The following is a 21,568-nucleotide window of genomic DNA, read 5'->3' as shown; positions in this document are numbered from 1 at the left end:
TGGCACCGATGAGTTCAAGATGTTTTCAGGGTGGAGGACACTGAGTTTGGGTCCTCTGCCATTCTTATGCCCCTGATTCAGTAGGAGGGAGTGAGGGCGGGCCCACACACCCCCTTAGAACATGAGATGAGTCCTCCCCTTGTCCTGGGAACCAGAAATCATACCTTAATTATATATGGGCTCTATCTCACAGAACCGTACAGGTCAGGGCAGATTTACTAATATTTACCCAGCAGCCTGATACCAAACATGAGGGGTGGGACCCTTGTGGTATCAGCAGGGCACTTTCGAACTGCCTAACTGGCAGTCTTTCCCTCAGAATGGTCTGAAATTTCTTCAGAACCAGCGCCAGATAGGGCCAAGCATGCTCTGTTAGTTTGGAGGGTCTGCCAGCCTGGCAACACAGAAAATATGATACACATAGCAGTTTATGGAATATGAGATACCCCTGGGATTGATAGCAGGTCATTCCCAGGCAAAGGCTCTTTGAAGTTTGGGGCAGCTAGCTAGGTGTCAGCCCCCCTGCTGGGAGGGAGCCGGAGGGTCTGGCTTTTCTCCCAACTAGATTGCTTCTGTCATGGTCTATACCTGATGGATGGGCCATCAGCACAGCTTGAAGCCAGGGACTCTCTGGGCCCAGGCTCATTAGCATATCAAAAGAGCCATCCAGCAGTTGGGCTGGTGCTATCTCTCTGCTGAAAAAAAGACTTCAGCTGCCCCTACACACTCAACCCAGATTGTATCGATTTGAAGCGCAATCGATGCAGAGAATCGAGTGCGATCGCTTTTCTTCACGGGCGGTTACAGGATGCGCCTGCGGCCCCGCAACCGTCCGTGACATGGGGTAAGTATAATAGATCACATTATAATAGAAGGTGCTGTATAAAGAAGCACTAAAGGCAGCCATACACTGGTCGATTGCCACCAGATCGACCAACAGATAGATCCCTCTCTGATCAAATCTGATAGCGGGATCTAATGGCTGCCCATACGCTGCAAACAGATTTTTGAATCGATTTCAGCATGAAATCGATTCACAACCTGTGGAACTGCTGCCGCCTGCTCGCTGCCTCTGCTCCCCTGGCCAGCCGCAATACATTACCTGTCCACTGGTGCGATTCCATAGGTCCCCGCAGTCTCATTTCTTCCAGCATACTCAATCTTCCTTTTACTTCCTATCCCGCCCTGCCACAAGCAGAAAGTTGGAACAGTAGAGCGCCCTGTATTTGAACTTCGCTTTCTTACAGGACGGAAGTGAAGAGAAGATGCCAGAAGAAGTGAGAGACAGCGGGGACCCAGAGGACTTGCGACGGCTGTAAAAGTGATGTATTGCTGCGTCGGTCGTCGCCGTATTGAAAAAAATCTTCCGCCGGGACAGATCGATGGAATCAATCGATTTCGGATGGAAATTGATCGATCGGTCAAAATTTGCGTTATCGATTTCACAGCAGATGCGATCACAGTGATCGAATCTGCTGTATATCGGTGGGGAATCGACGCAGTGTATGGGTAGCTTTAGGGAGGAAATGACATCAGGATTGGCTTCAGTCAGAGGCAGTAAAGATCTTAAAGTGAACCTAAAGCCACACAAAAAAAAATGAGATGAACTCACCTGGGGCTTCCCTCAGCCCCCTGCAGCCGATCGGTGCCCTCGCAGCTCCGCTCCAATGCCTCTGCACCCGCCGGCGAACACTTCCGGTTTGGCCGTCACCGGCCGACAGGCATGGGAACGCGAGTGATTGTTCGCGTTCCCAGCCTGTATATCGCCCCCTTTGCTGCTATTGCGGCCCCCTGGCCTCAGAGTGGAGCTGCTTGGGCACCGATCGGCTGCAGGGGGCTGAGGGAAGCCCCAGGTGAGTTCATCTCATTTTTTTTGTGTGGCTTTAGGTTCACTTTAAATTATACTGCTTCGACTTAAATTTCTTCTAGCAAGGCTTCACACAACTATGATGAGCTAAAAACAAGTCTGGAAAGTGTTGGGAGAAGATGGTGTAGTTTTCCCAGAATTGGGATTTCCATTTTTTGAGTATTGGCAGGTATGTCTAGATGCCTGGTTATAAATATCATGTTAGTTTAGAATTATTAGCGATGTAACAATGGCCACAGCAGCCTACCCAGATGTCACAGGGTACAAACACATAATTCAGGGTTTTTGGTCTATTTTGTGAGGCCAAAAATATCACCATATATTTTTGCAACATTTATAAAAGTGCCAATATTGCATGTTTTTTGTGTGGTCGCCATTGGTAAGTATTCATTATTTATTAGTGGCTTCCACAGTTTTGCAGGATTCATGCTTGATACCTGACCTGCCAATAAGTTCCCAGGCGTTCCCTGTAGTTTAAAGTGGGTACAGACAATAAGTGGCACCCAAAATGTTTGCTAATGAATGTTTTAAGTGAATTATGGCAGCCAGTAAGAAAATGTAAGGCAGGTGGGGGCTCTTTCATATTTTCACAATGAATGAAAATGTTATCAACATTGCTAACTGTCCTTTTTTTGTTTAAAAAGGTTTTTTTGAAAAAATATATAATAATTTGCGTCCCCAGCATCTTACCTTTTAGCCAATCCAAACCTCCAGATTCCTGACACCAGTAATTAACAGCAGCTGAATTGGTTTGCTGTTTCAACATTGCAATGCAGGATAGGATCTGAGTATTCAAAAAGGAGTGACTATTCCTCTATGAAGCAGAGCTCCACAGCTCCACCCAAAGACCAGTGTTGGGATAAACAGCATCAGGCAGCCAGGAAACCCCACCCCATTCCCAGCCTGTGACAGATGCAGTGGCTGCTTGTTGACTGCACATAGCATCATATAACTGAATAGTTGAAGAACTGTGATTAATAGCTGGTCAGTATTGTGAACATGTGAGCAGGTTATTTTATGAGTTTTACAGTAGATTAGTGAGCCGTCAGAGTGCAAATAGATGTTTTTGTTATTCGTCTGGAATTGGGTTTATTGATTGCCATGGTTGCCATGAGCTGTTTTCAAACTACTTTGCTTACTTTCAGCTTAGAAAGTTAAAACTGCATTTTTTTTCTCCTGATGGTATAATTAGTCATTTTTATGGGGAATTAATTGCATAACAGAGAATTCTCGGCTGATTAGAAGATCCCCGGAAGACTGCATTGTAGCAATCGTGTTTATTGCCGTCACTCTGTTTATATGAGGGCAAGTAGCTTTGATTGTGTAATCCAAATATCTCCCCAGGAAGAAAGCCGAAGAAGCGTTTAACTGAACCTCGCGCTGTAAGTCTCTAATTCGCCTTACAATTATCTCGCTGTGGTGGAGCGCTCCTAGGTGGATCTGCATATACATGAACAAAGTCACGGGTCGTGCAATAGCTCTCATCTACTCAGTTACTTGTGCTTTGCCTCTGACAAGCTTTTCTGATGCTTCTGAAAGTCTTTAATGCTAGATGTTTTGTTTTTAATTTATGTATTGAATCATGTGGAAAAGCAATAGAAGTATAAGAATATAGAGTGTTTTATTGCTGTCTGTGTCACCATCGGTGAGATTTTTTAAGACAGGCAAAAACAGCGCTGAAAGTTTGGGCTCACCAGGCGCTGCCATAGGCCACAATGTGAATTACGGCCATACCGGCGGTCGGTCGGTAAAAGACGGTGCCCCAATTACTTTAAAAACAGCGTAATTCGGCCATCGGCAATAACTGGGAACCATATAAGGTCTTACCATAGGGTCCACGGTGGCCCAGAGGGGAAATAGTAATTAGTAATTAACGCCGCCAGGACTTTTGCAGGGTGAGCCATTTTTCGGCTTTGCCCTGGTCCCATTTTACGGCTTTAGTACATGTGCACAAGATTTTTCCCCACTTCCTGTCTCTGTGTCCTCCGTGTAGCTCTGTGACTTTAACATAATACTGGTGGTCCTGCAGAGGGGAAATGAGTATAAGGGATAACACTTTTGTGATAAAGTTAACTTGTGTTGCTTTGTGTTATAATTGAATATTCGCATGCTTGATATTTGAGCTTTTGCAACAAGAGGGGAATATGTGGCGTTCATACATCTAGCCTGTAGATGAGATTGTTGTACTTGTTATAATGCATAAGATTATCTATACTGTTGTGGGTTGTTGGTTCCTGGGGCTTCTGTACACATGCTGGATTCATCTAGTGTGCGTACGAGGCTTAAAATTCTGTGACATTGAGGTCGGCCTTACACCTGGCCATTGCAGTGCAATGCTCCGCCCCCTTCGCATCGCACCGCTATGCAGAAAACTTCATTCATATGACCCTGCGGCAGATTGCCCTGACGGGGTCATATGCATAGTGCTGTAATAGCCCTCCACATGCCACCTGCCGCCCCTAGACTCGACATGTAGTCCCTGCTGGTCAGGAAGTATGTCTCTAGGATTAACATTTCTGCATCGCCCATTGACCCACATGCATTCCGCCACCACTGCTTTGCTGCAGAAGTCCAACGGTATTGTCATTGCGTTATCCTTTGGTAAAATAGGATAATGCAACAGACACTTGCAAGGCAAGTGTAAAAGGGATCGGGAGGTTTCCTGTGAGTGTGTAACGCGAGATGAACTGTCAGTGTGGTTGTAGAGTTTGCGGCGTTTGCTTTGGCGCAGTTCAGCTCCATTGTTAATGCTGGCACACTCACGGCGCGGCTTCCTGCTGTCTGAGGTTAGGGGGTTGTCTGAAGGCCAGGCTGGGGGGAGGGGCCCTGGGGTGGTTTCCTTTACAGACGCCATCCTATGTTATGAAAGGTTGTAGCTTCTTGTAGGTTTGCTTTTATATTCTCTTTGTATGGCGGGAGTTTTCACCTTAGTGCTGAATGTATGCAGCTGTTGATGGTTGTAGACTCCCCCCCCCCCCCCCCAATCTTCTGGGTCAGAACGCAGTGGTATCTGGTGACCTGGGGGTATGCTGGGGTGGAGGCTGGTATTGGGAGGTACTGTAGATGGGCTTCCTGTGCACTGATGAGTTGCCATATTTAATGGACACCGTGTTTGTGATGTTGTCCACTATAACTCGGCAGGGAGTGGATTTGATTGACCCCAGTTTCAAGCTGCATACAGTTTGCGCTAAAGCAAACCTGTACTGAAGTAAAAAAAACATACTTACCTAAGCAGTGGGAAGCCCCTCTTTTTGCTCCAGAAGCTTCCCATGTCATCCTGGAACCCACCACCGCTGGCCGGGACTCTCTTGTTGGCTGTGCTCCCCTCCGTGAGTGTGGACATACTGCGCCTGCAGGCTTCAGCCTACTGCACGGTTGTAGTCGCACAGGTGCAATATGGTGCACGCCGGTAGCATGACCACGAGAACATATCTGACATGCTCCTGTCGCATGTGTTCAGAGGGAACCTGCGCTGGAATGCTGGGCACCTGGGTGGATCGATAAGCCTCTGGAATATCCTTAAAGGATACCCGAAGTGACATGTGACATGATGAGATAGACATGTGTATGTACAGTGCCTAGCACACAAATAACTATGCTGTGTTGCTTTTTTTCTCTCTCTACCTGAAAGGGTTAAATATCAGGTATGTAAGTGGCTGACTCAGTCCTGACTCAGACAGGAAGTGACTACAGTGTGACCCTCACTGATAAGAAATTCCAACTATAAAACACTTTCCTAGCAGAAAATGGCTTCTGAGAGCAGGAAAGAGATAAAAAGGGGCCAATGGCTCATAGATTTTAGCTCTAGCATACTTAAATGAATGTGTCATTGAGCAAAAACAATAAACTTAAAAAGTAGATTTAAACATAAAATAAAACTGTGGAATATCTTAAATAGTCATTTTTAGGAGAAGAAAGATTGATACAATCGTTTATTTCATTAGTTTAGTTTCGCCTCGGGTGTCCTTTAAGCTACTTTATACTGAGGTAACTATCAAATGTTTGTCTTTTTTTCAGTACAGGTTTGCTTTAAATTTGTATGCAAACTGAACTTATTAGCAACCCAGTGACCATCTCTAGTCACTGTCAGGCTATGTTCACAGTGGGACGCTGCAGAGCTGGGGTATACAGTCTTATAATGCAGTTTACCCCACTGCAATGCTAATCTTATAGGGTGTTCACAGTGTGATGTTAGCATTGTGACGTGTAGTGCTATGATAACACAGTGCTTGCAGTGCGTTACTTCTAAATGCAAACGTTACCAGGTACAGCTCCCCTTTAACACACTCAGCTTTGTACTTGTTCCGCAGCGCGGATGGTAGGATTCTATGACCTGCTTCAATCCCATCCTTGTGGGGGATCAAAACAAGCCATTTATATAGACAAATATTACTGGAAAATTCTAATCAATTTTTAGAAAAAAAATTGAATAGTGTATGGCAGATTGGTTTGTTTCTGATTTATTTTTATTTTTTTTGAACAGTAAAATCAATCAAGAAAATTGCTTGAATTTCAAAGATCTAAAAAGGTGTATGTCAAGGTGTGGATTAACATTACAATTTTCACTGTTCACAGTGGGACGCTGCAGAGCTGGGGTATACAGTCTTATAATGCAGTTTACCCCACTGCAATGCTAATCTTATGGGGTGTTCACAGTGTGATGTTAGCATTGTGACGTGTAGTGCTATGATAACACAGTGCTTGCAGTGCGTTACTTCTAAATGCAAACGTTACCAGGTACAGGAAAGCATACTTTTCACTGACTGTATCTGACGGTAACACAGCGCTAATGTGTGTTACCACTTTTTTGGGGCGTTACGTTGTAATGCTGTGTTGCGACTTTAACGTGGCAATACAACGCATTCTACCACTGTGAATATGCCCTCAAGCATGAAGTAGTTGTTTGTGAGGACAAAGTGGATCAGCTGCTTAACCTCTTAAGGATTAAACCCCCCTAAAGGCCAGGCCAATTTGCTTAAAAATGGCCACTGCTGCTTTAAGGCCTCGCCGCAGGGACGCACAACACAGCACACAAGTGATTCCCCCCGCCCTTTCTCCCCACCAACAGAGCTCTCTGTTAGTGGGGGCTGACCGCTCCCCCCAGTGTTTGTGTTTTTATATAAATATTTTTATTTTTAAATAAATGTCCTTTTTTTTTTTTTCTCTAAAACCCACCCCTCCCCCCGCCAGCCAAGCACTGGCTCCAGCCTATGACAGCCGACCACCTCTGATCCCCTGGAGGGGACAGCCGTGCCACACTGTAGATCGCAGCGCTGTACTCTGTACGGTTTCGCCATCTAACAGTCTCCGAGCGGCGCTGGGAGGCTGAAGGCGGAGCAGAGCTACGCCTACCTAGTGGAGATGCGCTCGCTAATGCGCACGATCTCCTGCACTGCGAGCCCCATGGACCTTATGCCGATCAGCGGAAGGCGGTCCTGGGGCTGCCGTCGCGGCGCGCCCATCGGCAAGCAGTTAAAGTACACCTAAAGCGAGAGGGATATGGAGGCTGCCATGTTTATTTACTTTTAAAAACAATACCAGTTGCCTGGCTATCCTGCTGATCTTTCATGCAACAGTAGTGTCTGAATCACACTCCTGAAATAAGCATGCAGCTAATCCAGTCACACTTCAGTCAGAAACATCTGATGCTTGTTTAGGGCCTAAGACTAATGCTTCGTACACACTTGCGATAACTATCGTTTGCAAGGAACGATAGTTACCAGACGAACGATATTGGAAAGATAGGAATGCAACGATGGGATGCAGCGATCATCATACACATTTTAACGATCGTTCTCGCAGAAATGAACGATCAGAAGGAAATGTTACGTACATATTTATATAAAATAAAAAAAAACCCACTGACATGGAGTTAAAATAGATACAAATATATGATTGTTAACTTGAAAAAACAAAGTTTAATTGAAATGAGCAATGTAACAATCTTTACGGCCGCGCTACACAGGAAGTACTGAAGCTGGGCAGAATTCAACGCAGGCGCATTGGCCCTTGTAACGATCGTTCTCGGCCGATGTCTGTACACACTATAGTTTTGTAACGATTATCGGTAGATACGATCCTTCAGGTTGGATATTTCCATCTTACCGATGTCGTTCTTTTGTCGTTCGTGTTAATGATCGTTGGGTAAAGGTCTTTCCCCGATTGTCAGCGGAACGATCGTTAATGAGCTATTTCAAACGACCATAGTCGCTAGTGTTTATGCAGCATAAGTGTTAGAGGCAGAGAATCAGCACTATAGCCAGGCAACAGGCATCATTTAAAAGGAAATAAATATTGCAGTGTCCATATTTCCCTCTCACTTCAGCTCCCCTTTAACACACTCAGCTTTGTACTTGTTCCGCAGCGCGGATGGTAGAATTCTATGACCTGCTTCAATCCCATCCTTGTGGGGGATCAAAACAAGCCATTTATATAGACAAATATTACTGGAAAATTCTAATCAATTTTTAGAAAAAAAATTGAATAGTGTATGGCAGATTGGTTTGTTTCTGATTTATTTAAATTTTTTTTGAACAGTAAAATCAATCAAGAAAATTGCTTGAATTTCAAAGATCTAAAAAGGTGTATGTCAAGGTGTGGATTAACAGTACAATTTTCAGTGAACAATCATATTTTCAATCAGGTTTTTCCAGTTGGCCCTGTACAATCGCATGATCGGCGGAGTGGATTTTTTCATAAATACGATCGCAACTGGTTTAGATACCATTGCCAGTTTGATTTTTAATGCTGTAGCTTGATTAAAGGGAACCCGAGATGAAAGATATGGAGGCTGCCATATTTATTTTCTTGTAAATAATGCCAGTTGCCTGGCAGCCCAGTTCATCTTCTGGCAGAAGTAGTGTCTGAGTCAAAACCCTGGAACAAGCATATGGCTAATCCAGTAAAACCTGAGTCAGCTGAGCCAGAGTACCTGATCTGCTGCATGCTTGTTCAGGGTCCATGGCTAAAAGTATTAGAGGGAGAGGATCAGCAGGACAGCCAGGCAACTGGTATTGATTAAAAGGAAATAAATATGGCAGCTTCCATATCTCTCTCGCTTCAGTTGTGTTTAAAGGGAACCTTAAGTGAAATGCATATAGTGGTTGCCATGTTTATTTCCTTTTAAACAATACCAGTTGCCTGGCAGTCCTGTTGATCATTCTGGCATCAGTAGTGTCGGAACCACACACCTGAAACAAGCATGCAGCTAATCCTGTCAGGAGCCCATCCCTGTAACAAGGACTTCCATACCTTCAAGGCGCAGTTCACTTAGATCAGGCATGGGCAAACTTGGCCCTCCAGCTGTTACGGAACTACAAGTCCCACAATGCATTTGCGTTTGAGTCATGACTGTGGCTGTGGCTGCAATGCTTTGTGGGACTTGTAGTTCCGTAACAGCTGGCGGGCCGAGGTTGCCCATGCCTGACTTAGATGGTTCTGTCCGTGCCCCGCCCCTTGAATTCTGAACAGTATGATGATGCCCGTGCATCCATGGAACTGTTGTTTACTGACCCTTGCTTTCTTTTTGCAGCGTGTGGGAGATCGTTGGCCAGCAGGGTGGGGGTCTTTCAGTCCTCCGAACATTTCGCCTGATGAGGGTCCTGAAACTGGTGCGGTTCATGCCAGCACTACAGCGCCAGCTTGTGGTCCTGATGAAGACAATGGACAACGTGGCCACCTTCTGCATGCTGCTGATGCTCTTCATCTTCATCTTCAGGTGCTCATTATCACTATATATATTCAAACAAAAACTATTCCATTGTATCCACCTTATACAGAAAGTAAAAAAGATCACAAAAAGGGGTTTCAAAAGAGAGGTAGTATTAAACGTAACTTTAATCATGTATCTATAAACAAGTGTGTTTGAACTGGGCGTGTGTGAGTTTCAAACCGAGCATGCCCAGTAAAAGGAAGTGATCATGCCGGCATGAAAGAAGGTGTGCACAAGCACTTTCTTTTACTGGGCATGTGCAGTTCTGAACTTGCACATGCCCAGTTTAGATGGCCATGTTCAGAGCAAGATGAACTTCTGGAATGCTGTAGACAAAAGCCTTGTTGAACTTGGAATGAGAGGGACCCTGAAGACAGAGACCAGCAGGAACACTTTCTTGGGCAAATGCTCTGGCATATTAGGCTTTGTATTTTGCAGTTTCTGCCTAACTCAAGTGTGCTTTGTTATTTTCACCCGCACCTCGATCCAACCACGTGAACCTCCCCGGGGACTTCAGAGGAGAGTGTGCTGCACCCCCATCCTTTTCTGTGGAGGGGGGGGGGGGGGGGGGCAAGACACAGCGCCAGTGCAGCTATTTAGCTGGGCTTTGTATCCACACTGTGGTTCCTGTCCTGTTTGCTGTTGGTCTGTCAGTCTGTCCTTTCCTGCCCAATCCACCTTGTTTTTGCCATTCCAGCATGACGGTCAGTCTGTCTTTTCGGTCCAGCCCGCAGCCTACCAGGACCTCAGCTACACCAGCTCAGTCCATTGTCTGTCCTATTCAGTACACCATGCCAGACCACTGTCTGTCCTTTTGCTCCTTTCCAGTCCACTCCATTGTCTGTTACCTGTCTATTCCCTGTCCATTCGACTAGTAGTCAGTCTGGCTGGAGCCGTTCCTGCTGGGGGGTTCACCTTCCTGTTCTTTCCATCACTGATAGTGTAATTCCTGGGACCATGGCCTGGTGGCTTCCAGACAGCAACGTGGTGGGCAGTGGCTCATCATCCCTTGGGGGTTGCTCTGGTGAAGACCTGTAGCCACTAAAGCCTCATACACACACCTGACGCAAGTCGGCTGAGATGGCCTCAGCTGACAATCATGCGTGTGTACGGCACCTGACGACCCCCGACGCCCAACCCACCGGATAGATCTACTCAGCCCCAGTGACACTGATGCCCCTGCCAATCCCATTGTTTGTGCCTCTCCCTTGCCTACCACGTGACGTCACACACGTACCACTCATCATCCTCCTGCATAGCAACCCAGCGCGTCCTCAGCTACACAGCTTACACAAGTGTGCACAGCCGGCCAGGGGATCAGCTCCTGATCCCTGACAGACGACACCAGTTGGGCATGTGTATGCATCCTTAGGCTCCTCCCCCTGGGAGAGCCCAAACCAAGGCAGGACCAACAGGGCCACTGACATAATTCAACTATGACTTGAATATATGAGAACTACACAGATTTTATTTATTCTTGCACTAGGGTATTTATCTAATGAATGGATTTTTAACTGTTATATTTGTATGTTTGTGTTTTGCAGCATTTTAGGGATGCATCTGTTCGGCTGCAAATTTGCATCTGAGAGAGACGGAGACACCCTTCCGGACAGGAAGAACTTTGACTCTCTTCTCTGGGCCACAGTGACTGTTTTTCAGGTACCAACCTCCAAATATGAACACCCAGTCAAGGGGTAACTCCATGGAGAATGGAGGGTCATTGGATCAGGCCCTGGACAGGAGTAACATTTCTATTTTACACCCTTTAAAGAGAAACTCCGACTAAGAATTGAACTTTATCCCAATCAGTAGCTGATACCCCCTTTTACATGAGAAATCTATTCCTTTTCACAGACCATCAGGGGGCGCTGTATGACTGATATTGTGGTGAAACCCCTCATGAGACTGTGAGGCAGGGAACACACTTGTCTTTCAGTTATCTGCACGCATTTTTCTGCGTACGTTTTCTGCACATCGAGTGTGTTTATTTTCAGAAAACCGCGTGCGTTTTTTTTCAGCAGCTTATGTAATTGATACATAAAACTGACAAAATCATGCAGAATGTCTGTTTTTTTTCTGTGTGCGAAAAACACATTAAGTGTGAACTATCCCATTGATTAACATGGGTTCTCAGTTTTTCTGTGCAGAAAACGTGTATGAAAAAAGTCAAGTGTGTTTCCTGCCTTAGTACCGTGGTACTCCTGGCAGTTTCCTGTCTGTGAACCTTGTTGCATTGTGGGAAATAGCTGTTTGCAGCTGTTTCCAACTGCCAAAAACCATGCAGCAGCTACATCACCTGCCAACAGTAAAAATGAACCCCTGGTGCTTGTGGGCCATAAGTAAGTAACATCCCCCTCTGCCCCCGCCCCCCCCCCCCCCCCCTCCCGAGCGCGGAAACGGTCGGGAGCAATATCGAACTTGATGGATTTGATCTATCTGATCCATCTATCGCACGAAAAACTGTAACGTATGTACCCAGAATTATGCAGAAAATCTATCTGAAAAATCTAATGCTGGGAATACATGGGTCGATTCTGTCGCTCGATGGTTTTTGCCGCTCGATTCTGCGGGCAATTCTCATCTTCCGCCTGTTTTTCTTATCTATTTCCATTGTCCCAAATGCAAAATCGAGCGCAGAATCGATTGGGCAGGAGATCGGACGTGTCGGAAATGATCTATCGAGCCATCTAAATGACTCAGAATCGAGCCGTGTATTCCCAGCCTAACAGAAAATTGTATGGTGTGTACTAGGCATTATTAGATACATTTCAGTAATGATCTTTGTGGAATTTCATTAGATCTTGGCATTGTGTGCTGTTTGGCCAGGCCTGTTAGGCAATTGCTGGGAGGGTTTTCGTTAAGTAGTTTTTAGATTCTGCAGGGCTGGCAGCAATCAAACCGGCATGTGCCTAATCTAATTTTACCCTCTATTTGGGAAATTTGAATAATTGGTTCATTGAATAATTGGTTCATTGAGTGACTAAAGGGACAATGACTTTTTCACATATCTGATCTGGATATCGTGAACTTTTTACCTTTGGTGCTTTAAAGAGGAACTGTAGAGAAAATTACTGGTATATAATAAAATTGCTTTTTTTTTTTTTTTTTTTGCAATATTCATTTATAAACTATATAGTTAGTGTTTGCCCATTGTAAAATCTTTCCTCTCCCTGATTTACTTACAGCATACTTAGTACTGGCAGGTGTTCTCTGCAGATTGTTCGTTGTGGCTGCAGACACACTATGAATGCTTTCTGAGTGCTTTTCTGACCATTAGCGCTTTCTGAGCATTTTTGTAAAGAATGCTCCCTTTGACTTTCACTAAAATCACGGTAAAATAATTTAGTAAGATTCAGGATCACAGCAATTTTACCACGATTTTAGGCCTGGTTCCACTACAAAGCGCTATCACTAATCACAATCGTTAGCGTTTTTAATGAGCATGTTGTAAGCAATTTCATGAGCGGTTTCTTGCGATTTTAAAAAGTGTAAGCGTTTTGCTAGCGATTGTGTAGTGATTTACAATTAGCGTTTTTAATTCTGATTGGTCTTTTCAATTAATTTTTTACAGTGTACGGTAATTTAAAAACGCTAGCAAAATCAATCTGTGTAGCGATTCATGAGCGATTACGCCAGCGTTTATATACTTTACATTCAAAAATGCTGCATGTCCCGTGCTTGCGATTTTGCTAATCGCAATCGCTCCGGTGGAATTTGGCCCATCCATTACCATTAGCTGAGCGTTTAGGGAAATCACTAGCGCTTTGAATTGCTCCCTAAGCGTTTAAAAAAAATCGCTCTAGTGGGTTACAGCCCTAACTGTGATTTTACAGCGATTTAATGCAAGTAATGGGAGTGTTTATTAAAAATCACTCAGAAAGCGCTCATAGTGTGTTACAGCCTTACTGACCGTTCTAAAGCCAGCAGAAAATATCTCTGGTCTCCCAGAATGCTCAGGGGTGGATTCTATATAATAAACAGCCTAGGCTAAGCATCCCTGGGAGGAGGGGTTACACACCAATATACAGCTATACATAGCTCTAGGAAGTGTTTCTGATGCTGAAACTAGGATATTTACTGTAAAAGTGGATATCCTGATATCTATATATGTGGATATATATATATATATATATATATATATATATATATATCACTACTGTGCCTCTTTAAAAAAAAAAACATTGAGAGAAAGTGCATTGAGTTTACTCAAATTGTCTTTAGTATTATACTAAATTTGTTAGGAGATCAGAAACTTTTAAATGTACCTTAGGTACATGTCCGATACAATGGAATCTGACAGATGTGGACGGACACAGCAGATTGTACATTGGATCGACTGTGACTGTCCACGATGTGGCTGTGGTGTAGTATCAACCCAGCCTGAAGAGGTTCATGAGTTAGGCCTGGTGCACACCAAGCGTTTTTGGCAGCGTTTTCAAAACCGCTGCCGCCTGTGAAAACGCTTGGCTAATGTATCTCAATGGGATGGTGCACACCGGCGGTTTGAGGTTTTTAGCAAACCGCAAACGTGGCTCCTGCAGCATTTTTGCGGTTTGCAGAGGCGTTTCTGCCTCAATGTAAAGTATAGCAAAAGCTCAAACCGCTCTGAAAAGCTCTAGATCAGAGCAGTTTTCCAGGCGTTTTTGTTACAGAAGCTCTTCAGTAACAGCTTTACTGGAACAATATATGAAATGTGCTACACAAAAGCGCTCCAAAAAATGCTAGGCATGTCTAGAAAAACTCTCTAGACATGCCTAGAATTGCTCTGAAATCTGCTTCAAAAACCTCTAGCGTTTTGCAGATCTGCTAGAGGTTTTTGGTGTGCACTGGGCCTCAGGGGTTATGGAGCAATCTTTAGCCATGCAGGGACGGATCTAGACCAAGTTGCGCCTGGGGCAAGGTCAGGTTTTGGCTCCTAAAGGTCAGGTTTTGATGCCTAAACTGCCATTCCCCATCCAGTTTTGGCACCTAAAGGTCAGGTATGGCACCTAAAGATCAGGTTTTGGCGCCTAAATTGCCATTCCCCATCCAAATTTTGCAGTCTTTTTAAGAATTCAACAAATTGCGCCTGGGGCAAGATACCCGCCTGCCCCCTCCCCCCCCCCCCCCCCCCCCCCCCAGATACGTCCCTGTAGCCATGTGCAGTGCCCACAGTAGGAAATTGCTTTAACAAATCCAGGCCAACCTTGACTTTCTACAAATAAAGTTTCACCCTGGGTACAAATACAGGTAACTGCAGTAGTTCCAACACTAATACACTAACCTTTCAGCAGTTCTTGCTATAGTGTGAAATTACCCAAACAGGGTTTGAAATTTTTACTATGGTACTCGCTCTACTTTTACCCATTGCTAGGCTGTACTGTGGATCTAGAGTGTGAGAATATGAACTGATTATGTGATCTTTTGTAGATTTTAACACAGGAAGATTGGAATAAAGTTCTGTATAACGGGATGGCTTCAACATCGTCTTGGGCAGCTCTGTATTTCATCGCCCTGATGACATTTGGAAACTACGTCCTGTTTAACCTGCTGGTGGCCATCCTTGTGGAGGGGTTCCAAACCGAGGTAAGGCTTTTATATCAAATATTCTAGATTAATTGGGGGACCACCACTATAAAAGAAGTCTAGGCAGTGTGCTGGTCTTGAGTATTCAGATGTGTGTTAACACAATGCTGAGGAGAAAGACATCAGAAATGATCTTAGACTAACAACTGTTGCTGCCAATCAGTCTGGGAAAGGTTATTCACAAGTGGAAAATATTCAAGACTGTTGTCAATCATCCCACCAAATTCATCCCATCAGTCAGATCTTGCAATGCTCGGAGGAAATGGAAAAATCAGGAGCTACAAATCACCTTTACAGACCTTGGGTATGCAAAGTTGCTTTTAAACAAACCACAAGACTTTTGGAACAATGTCCTCTGGAGATGTTTTTTGATTTAATGCACAGCTCCACATTTGCCGAAAAACCAAACACAGCATATCACCACAAACAGCTCATACCAACTGTGAATCACGGTGGTGGAGTGCTGATGATTTGGGCTTGTTTTGCAGCCACAGGACCTGGACAGCTTGCAGTCACTAAGCCAAACATGAACTCCTCTGCGTACCAAAGGATTCTAGAGTCAAAATTGAGGACATCTGTGCAACAGCTAAAGCTTAGCTCAAAATGGGTCATGCAACAGAATAATGGGGCCAAGCACACCAGCAAATCAACAGAATGGATGAAAAAAAATCAAGGTGCTGCAATGATCCAAAGTCCAGACTTCAACCTCATGGGAATTTAGTGGTGGGACCTTTAGAGTGATGAGCATCAGGTCGCAAACCTCAAAGAGCTGAAGCAATGTTGTAAAGAAGAGTAGGCCAAAATTGCTATTCACCAATGTGAAAGACTAATAAAGTTACACGTAAAACAATCACTTCAAAATATCCCTGCTGTAGGTGTTTCTACAAACTATTTCATTGTGTACTTAGATGCACTTTTCATACGTGGCTTCTCAATTAGAGCTTGCTCAGAAATTACGTAATTACTACTCAATCTGATAAAATCACCAACAGAATTGTGTTTGTTTCCTATAAAATTGTGTGATCTTGGTCAGGGCTGTCCAGCTGGATGTGGCACTCACCTGCTGTCAGTTTTGCCAAATTTTAACTGTTTACTTTTTTTAGCTAGGGTGGTCTTTTAAGCTGAAAAGGATACAGAAGTAATGACCCATTGAATTTTCCTGCAGTAAAACCTTATATCCCTTCTCCCTGACACTTATCTGTCTTTAAGCTTCTATTTACTTTTCAGGAAACCTGACTGAATTGGACAAAGCACAGTTGAATAGATACCAACTCAAGTTGTTTAGCTCTTGCTGTACTTCATATCATTTCTTAGAAGGGGTAGTACTATATGCATATATGATTATCTCATCAGGTCACATGTCACTTCAGGTATGCTTTAGGGCACTGATCTGCAAACTTGGCTCTACAGCTGTTAAAGAGAACTAGAGGTGGGTTTGAAGAATATTATCTGCATACAGAGGCTGGATCTGCCTATACAGCCCAGCCTCTGTTGCTATCCCAAACCCCACTAAGGTCCCCCTGCACTCTGCAATCCCTCATAAATCACAGCCGTGCTGTGAGGCTGTGTTTACATCTTTAGTGTCAGTCTCAGCTGCTCCCCCGCCTCCTGCATAGCTCCGGTCCCTGCCCCCGTCCCTTCCCTCCAATCAGCAGGGAGTGAAGGGATGCAGGCGGGGACTGGAGTTCTGCAGGAGGCGGGGAGAGCAGCAGACTGACACTATAGAGATAAACACAGCCAGCTCTGACAAGCTGTTTGTCAGCAGCGTGGCTGTGATTTATGAGGGATTGCAAACAGCTTGTCAGAGCTGGCTGTGTTTATCTCTATAGTGTCAGTCTGCTGCTCTCCCCGCCTCCTGCAGAACTCCAGTCCCCGCCTGCATCCCTTCACTCCCTGCTGATTGGAGGGAAGGGACGGGGGCAGGGACCGGAGCTATGCAGGAGGCGGGGGAGCAGCTGAGACTGACACTAAAGATGTAAACACAGCCTCACAGCACGGCTGTGATTTATGAGGGATTGCAGAGTGCAGGGGGACCTTAGTGGGGTTTGGGATAGCAACAGAGGCTGGGCTGTATAGGCAGATCCAGCCTCTGTATGCAGATAACATTCTTTAACCACTTGAGGACCCACCCTTTACCCCCCCTTAAGGACCAGCGCTGTTTGTTTGGATCTGTGCTGGGTGGGCTCTGCAGCCCCCAGCACAGATCCGCGGCCACACAGAGCGATCAGATCGCCCCCCTTTTTTCCCCCCTATGGGGATGATGTGCAGGGGGGGTCTGATCGCTCCTACTTGCAGGCATTTTGCGGGGGGGGCACCTCAAAGCCCCCCTCCGCGGCGACATTCTCCCCCCTCCCTCTCCTACCTTCTCCCCCGGGAGATCTGGGCTGCACAGGACGCTATCCGTCCTGTGCAGCCAGTGACAGGACGTCCCCTGTCACATGGCGGCGATCCCCGGCCGCTGATTGGCCGGGGATCGCCGATCTGCCTTACGGCGCTGCTGCGCAGCAGCGCCGTACAAATGTAAACAAAGCGGATTATTTCCGCTTGTGTTTACATTTAGCTTGCGAGCCGCCATCGGCGGCCCGCAGGCTATTCACGGAGCCCCCTGCCGTGATTTGACAGGAAGCAGCCGCTCGCACGAGCGGCTGCTTCCTGATTAATCAGCCTGCAGCTGGCGACGCAGTACTGCGTCGCTGGTCCTGCAGCTGCCACTTTGCCGACGCACGGTATAAGCGTGCGGTCGGCAAGTGGTTAAACACACCTCGGGTTCTCTTTAAGGAACTACAAGTCCCACAATGCATTGCAGGAGTCTGACAGCTACAGTCATGATTCATAAAGGCAAATGCATTGTGTGACTTGTAGTTCCTTAACAGCTGATGAGCCATGTTTGCAGATCACTGCTTTAGGGGGAAGGGGGACCATGCAGTTTGTCCCAAAAAACAACAACCCTTGTCTACAAATGCACAGATCTTTATTAACCTTGGCCATCCCACCTCACCCACCCTCTAAGTCCATTTTTATCAAGAAGCAAGGCCACCTCCCTGGCGGTATTGACAGATATACACGTCAATACCCTCCTGCGCTGTATACTAGACCCTTGCTTGACACATTTTGGCAAGTTACAGCAAAAAAAAAAGGTTATGAAGGTTAATTAGATCACTTTTTGCACAGAAAACCTGGGGAAATTGAACACCAGGGAGGTTAATGCATATTATTGTACACAGCACCCTCTTGTGGCTGTAAACCTCTACATAACATTTTGTCACAAAAGTGCAATGTGAAAACCACATAGAAATAGCTGAAGATAAAAGTGACATTGGCAACGCGATGCTATGCTCAGAGTAAGTTTCCATTCAATATGTCTGTCCCGGAATCCACTTTATGGTAACACAGCTGGAGCCTCCCACGTAAGGACCACACAGGATCCCTGCCTGTGGACTCCCCCGCTACCCCCGGACTCATCATGGAACGATCCTGTTTATTCTGTAGTTGGACGTGTCGGTCACCCCAAATGATCTGTTTTCTTTCACACTCACGCTGCTTAAGTCCTGTTTTTCACCAAGTGGGGAAAGATTTTGTGCTGAGTGCGTGGAAAGCCAGCCGCAGCCTCCCCCATGGACAGTAACACTCTGTCAGAACAACAAGGACCACTGCTTACCGGATTCATCATTCCCTGCCATGACATTTCTGCTTGTTTTTCTTCATCATAGTTCATAAAAACTAAATTTTCTGTCAAGATGAACTCCCAGACGCAGTTGTCATAATAACGTCAATGTGTGGATTTTACTTCTCTATCAAAGTAATGTAGATCGCTGATGGGAATTTTCCCCCCTCCTCCCTTTTGCTTTTCCAGCAAGTCGAGCCCCCCAAATACCTATTAGGGCCCTCAACTCCATGAATGATGGTACATCTCCCTCCCTTCATCCTGGCATCTCCTCCCAACATCACAAGGGAGAAGCAAAACAGGACGTCGCCTTAAAAAGCACAAGGACAACAGGATCCCAAATGGTGCAGTAAAAGTTGGAAGGAGATAAGGAAGTGTACTGACAAGATGAGGTTGCTGATGGTAGCAACCAACCAATAAATACATAGAACGCAACAGGTTAAGCTAGGCAACTGCCTCTCCAGCAAGAGAACTACCAACATGGGTGCTCCATGAGCTCCGTTAAGGTCATTACATTTTCAGATGACACAACAATCATCGGCCTCGTCAACGGAAATGGAGAACATGCTTACCGTAGTGAGATTGAGAGGATCTGTAACTGCAAAAGATGCAGCACTCTAGACCATCGTGGAGCATGACTTCACCTGACGCCTACCCCAAACTTCTAGCACTCCTGTGCGGAACTTTGCCCCACTCCCTAGCTAGTAGTCTTGTTTATCGGTGGGGTAGTGATGTTGAAGGACACCTGTAACAGAAATGATCAGGACTGTGTGTATGCAGAGTTGGCACCCTGTACCCTACAGACATTCACTAAAGTCTGGTACCCTAAAGACAGTCATTAAGGTTTGGTAGCCCACAGACATTCACAGAGTTTTGGCATCCTACAAATAATCATCAAGGTTTCCTAACCTACAGGAAGTACCTATTGGTAAAGGCTAGCGCTCCACAGCACAGGTATTTAAAGATAAATGCAGATTTCACCAATATATAGGGGATACGCAGGCTCCGCAAGAACACACATATTCTCCAGTCACAATCCAGATCCAGAAAGAAGCCGCGATCAAAATCCTCATATCCTACTTGCCTCCAAGTAAAAGATAAGATCACCCTGTAAAATAAACGTTATATAGCACAGTACTGTATACCTGAACCACCCAGTGATTCACTCCAGAAAAAGGGACTACAGTGAGAGATCTCCACCATAAACACTAAGCTTGGGGGGATATACGCCCCCTTAGTGGGTCACACTGACCAGATCCCTTCTTGTATCTCTGCGTATCAGCCCTCCAATCTGGGCACAGCACTTTAAAATCAGCCTTTTAAAAATGCGAAGGCGGGACTTGCATAGCATAAAACCTTCACAATTTATTGCCAACAATTGCATAAAAACATGCGTACCATATAGAAGATAGTCAGCGCTTATCTGTTGGTGCCAGCCACCGCCGTGGTCGGATCCCGCTACACACTCACAGTCCCTGCTATCCTCGCTTCCTTGTTGCGTCCCACGTGACTCCTAGGTTCCGTGGGAGTCACATGGGACGCAACAAGGAAGTGTGGATAGCAGGGACTGTGAGTGTGCAGCGGGATCCGACCACGGCGGTGGCTGGCACCAACAGATAAGCGCTGACTATCTTCTATCTGGTACGCATGTTTTTATGCAATTGTTGGCAAGAAATTGTGAAGGTTTTATGCTATGCGGGATTTCTTCCCTGGGTGTTTACATTTAGCCTGCGATCCGCGATCGGAGGCTCGCAGGCTGTTCACGGAGACCCCCGCCGTAAACTGACAGGAAAGGGCCGTTTCCATGGAAATCCACATGTGACCAGCCGCCGCCTATCGGCGTTGGCTGGTCGTTAAGTGGTTAAACTCAACAGATAGTCACTGAGGTGTAGAAAAGACCTCATATATGTAGGCTCTTTTCATTACTTATCTTTAAACTCTACAAAAGTATTTCATGTGGTGACCAACAACTTTATGAAGAGGCGTTTAATTATAATATCCTGTTTTTGGATTTTTTTCAGGAAGTAGCAAAGAGAGAAGACATGAGTGCTCACTTAAGTTGTATCCACCTACCTGTGGAGTCCATTATGGTAAGTAGAATTACGTTTTTTTGAAGGCTTTCAAGCCAAAGAGGCTGAGCTGATGTAATAAAACAGCAAGTATGATCATTGTAAATTCAATATCAGACGCATTAATAAAATTGACTTGACCCTAGAGCAGGAGGTCTTCCTCCGTAGCATTGAGATTGAATTAGCATTGTGAGATTCCAGAAGAAATGTAATAGTATATACCACGGGTGCCAAACTCCAGTCATTGAGGGCCAGATCCATGCCAGTGTTTAGGCTGGACTGAGAAATGGAGAAATGTCTTCTACTTGATGGACCACACCTTTCAGTTCCGGCAATTCATTTAAGCTTTGCCCAAAATGTGTGAGGACCTCGGCCCTTGAGGACTGGAGCTCGACACCCCTGATACAGAGGTGTAACTATAGCAGAAGCTGCCTCTGCAGCTGCCGAGTTTCCCAGGGCTGTTACGGTGCTCTAACATCTTTCCCTCCCTCCTTCGAGTACAGGGGCTACCCCTCCCAGGTGTGATGGTGGCCACATTTGTTATATGATTCTTGGTAGATGATCCTCCGGTTGGGATGTGAGTGGCTGTCAGCAGGAAGTGGCTGTCAGCAGGAAGTGGCTGTCAGCAGGAAGTGGCTGTCTGCAGGAAGTGGCTGTCAGCGGGAAATTGCTTACGGAGGGTTACAATGGCT

The 21,568-nt window shown here is 45.6% G+C and overlaps 1 protein-coding gene across 7 annotated transcripts in view; it reads left to right on the top strand.

Moving 5' to 3' along the window:
* CACNA1G (calcium voltage-gated channel subunit alpha1 G) overlaps positions 1 to 21,568 on the top strand; it is a 654,443-nt gene that overhangs the window by 525,875 nt on the left and 107,000 nt on the right. For all 7 annotated transcript variants that reach the window (XM_068263037.1, XM_068263036.1, XM_068263035.1 and 4 more), the window contains 4 exons: positions 9,399 to 9,584; positions 11,123 to 11,237; positions 14,988 to 15,143; positions 20,829 to 20,897. In XM_068263037.1, the coding sequence (XP_068119138.1) occupies positions 9,399 to 9,584; positions 11,123 to 11,237; positions 14,988 to 15,143; positions 20,829 to 20,897 (526 nt within the window). The remainder of the gene's footprint in view (positions 1 to 9,398; positions 9,585 to 11,122; positions 11,238 to 14,987; positions 15,144 to 20,828; positions 20,898 to 21,568) is intronic.

This window comes from Hyperolius riggenbachi, chromosome 12, assembly GCF_040937935.1.
Source record: "Hyperolius riggenbachi isolate aHypRig1 chromosome 12, aHypRig1.pri, whole genome shotgun sequence".
NCBI classification, from domain to species: Eukaryota; Metazoa; Chordata; class Amphibia; order Anura; family Hyperoliidae; genus Hyperolius; species Hyperolius riggenbachi.
The sequence above is the reverse complement of the archived record's forward strand: the minus strand, read 5'-3'. Positions and strand labels throughout refer to the sequence as shown.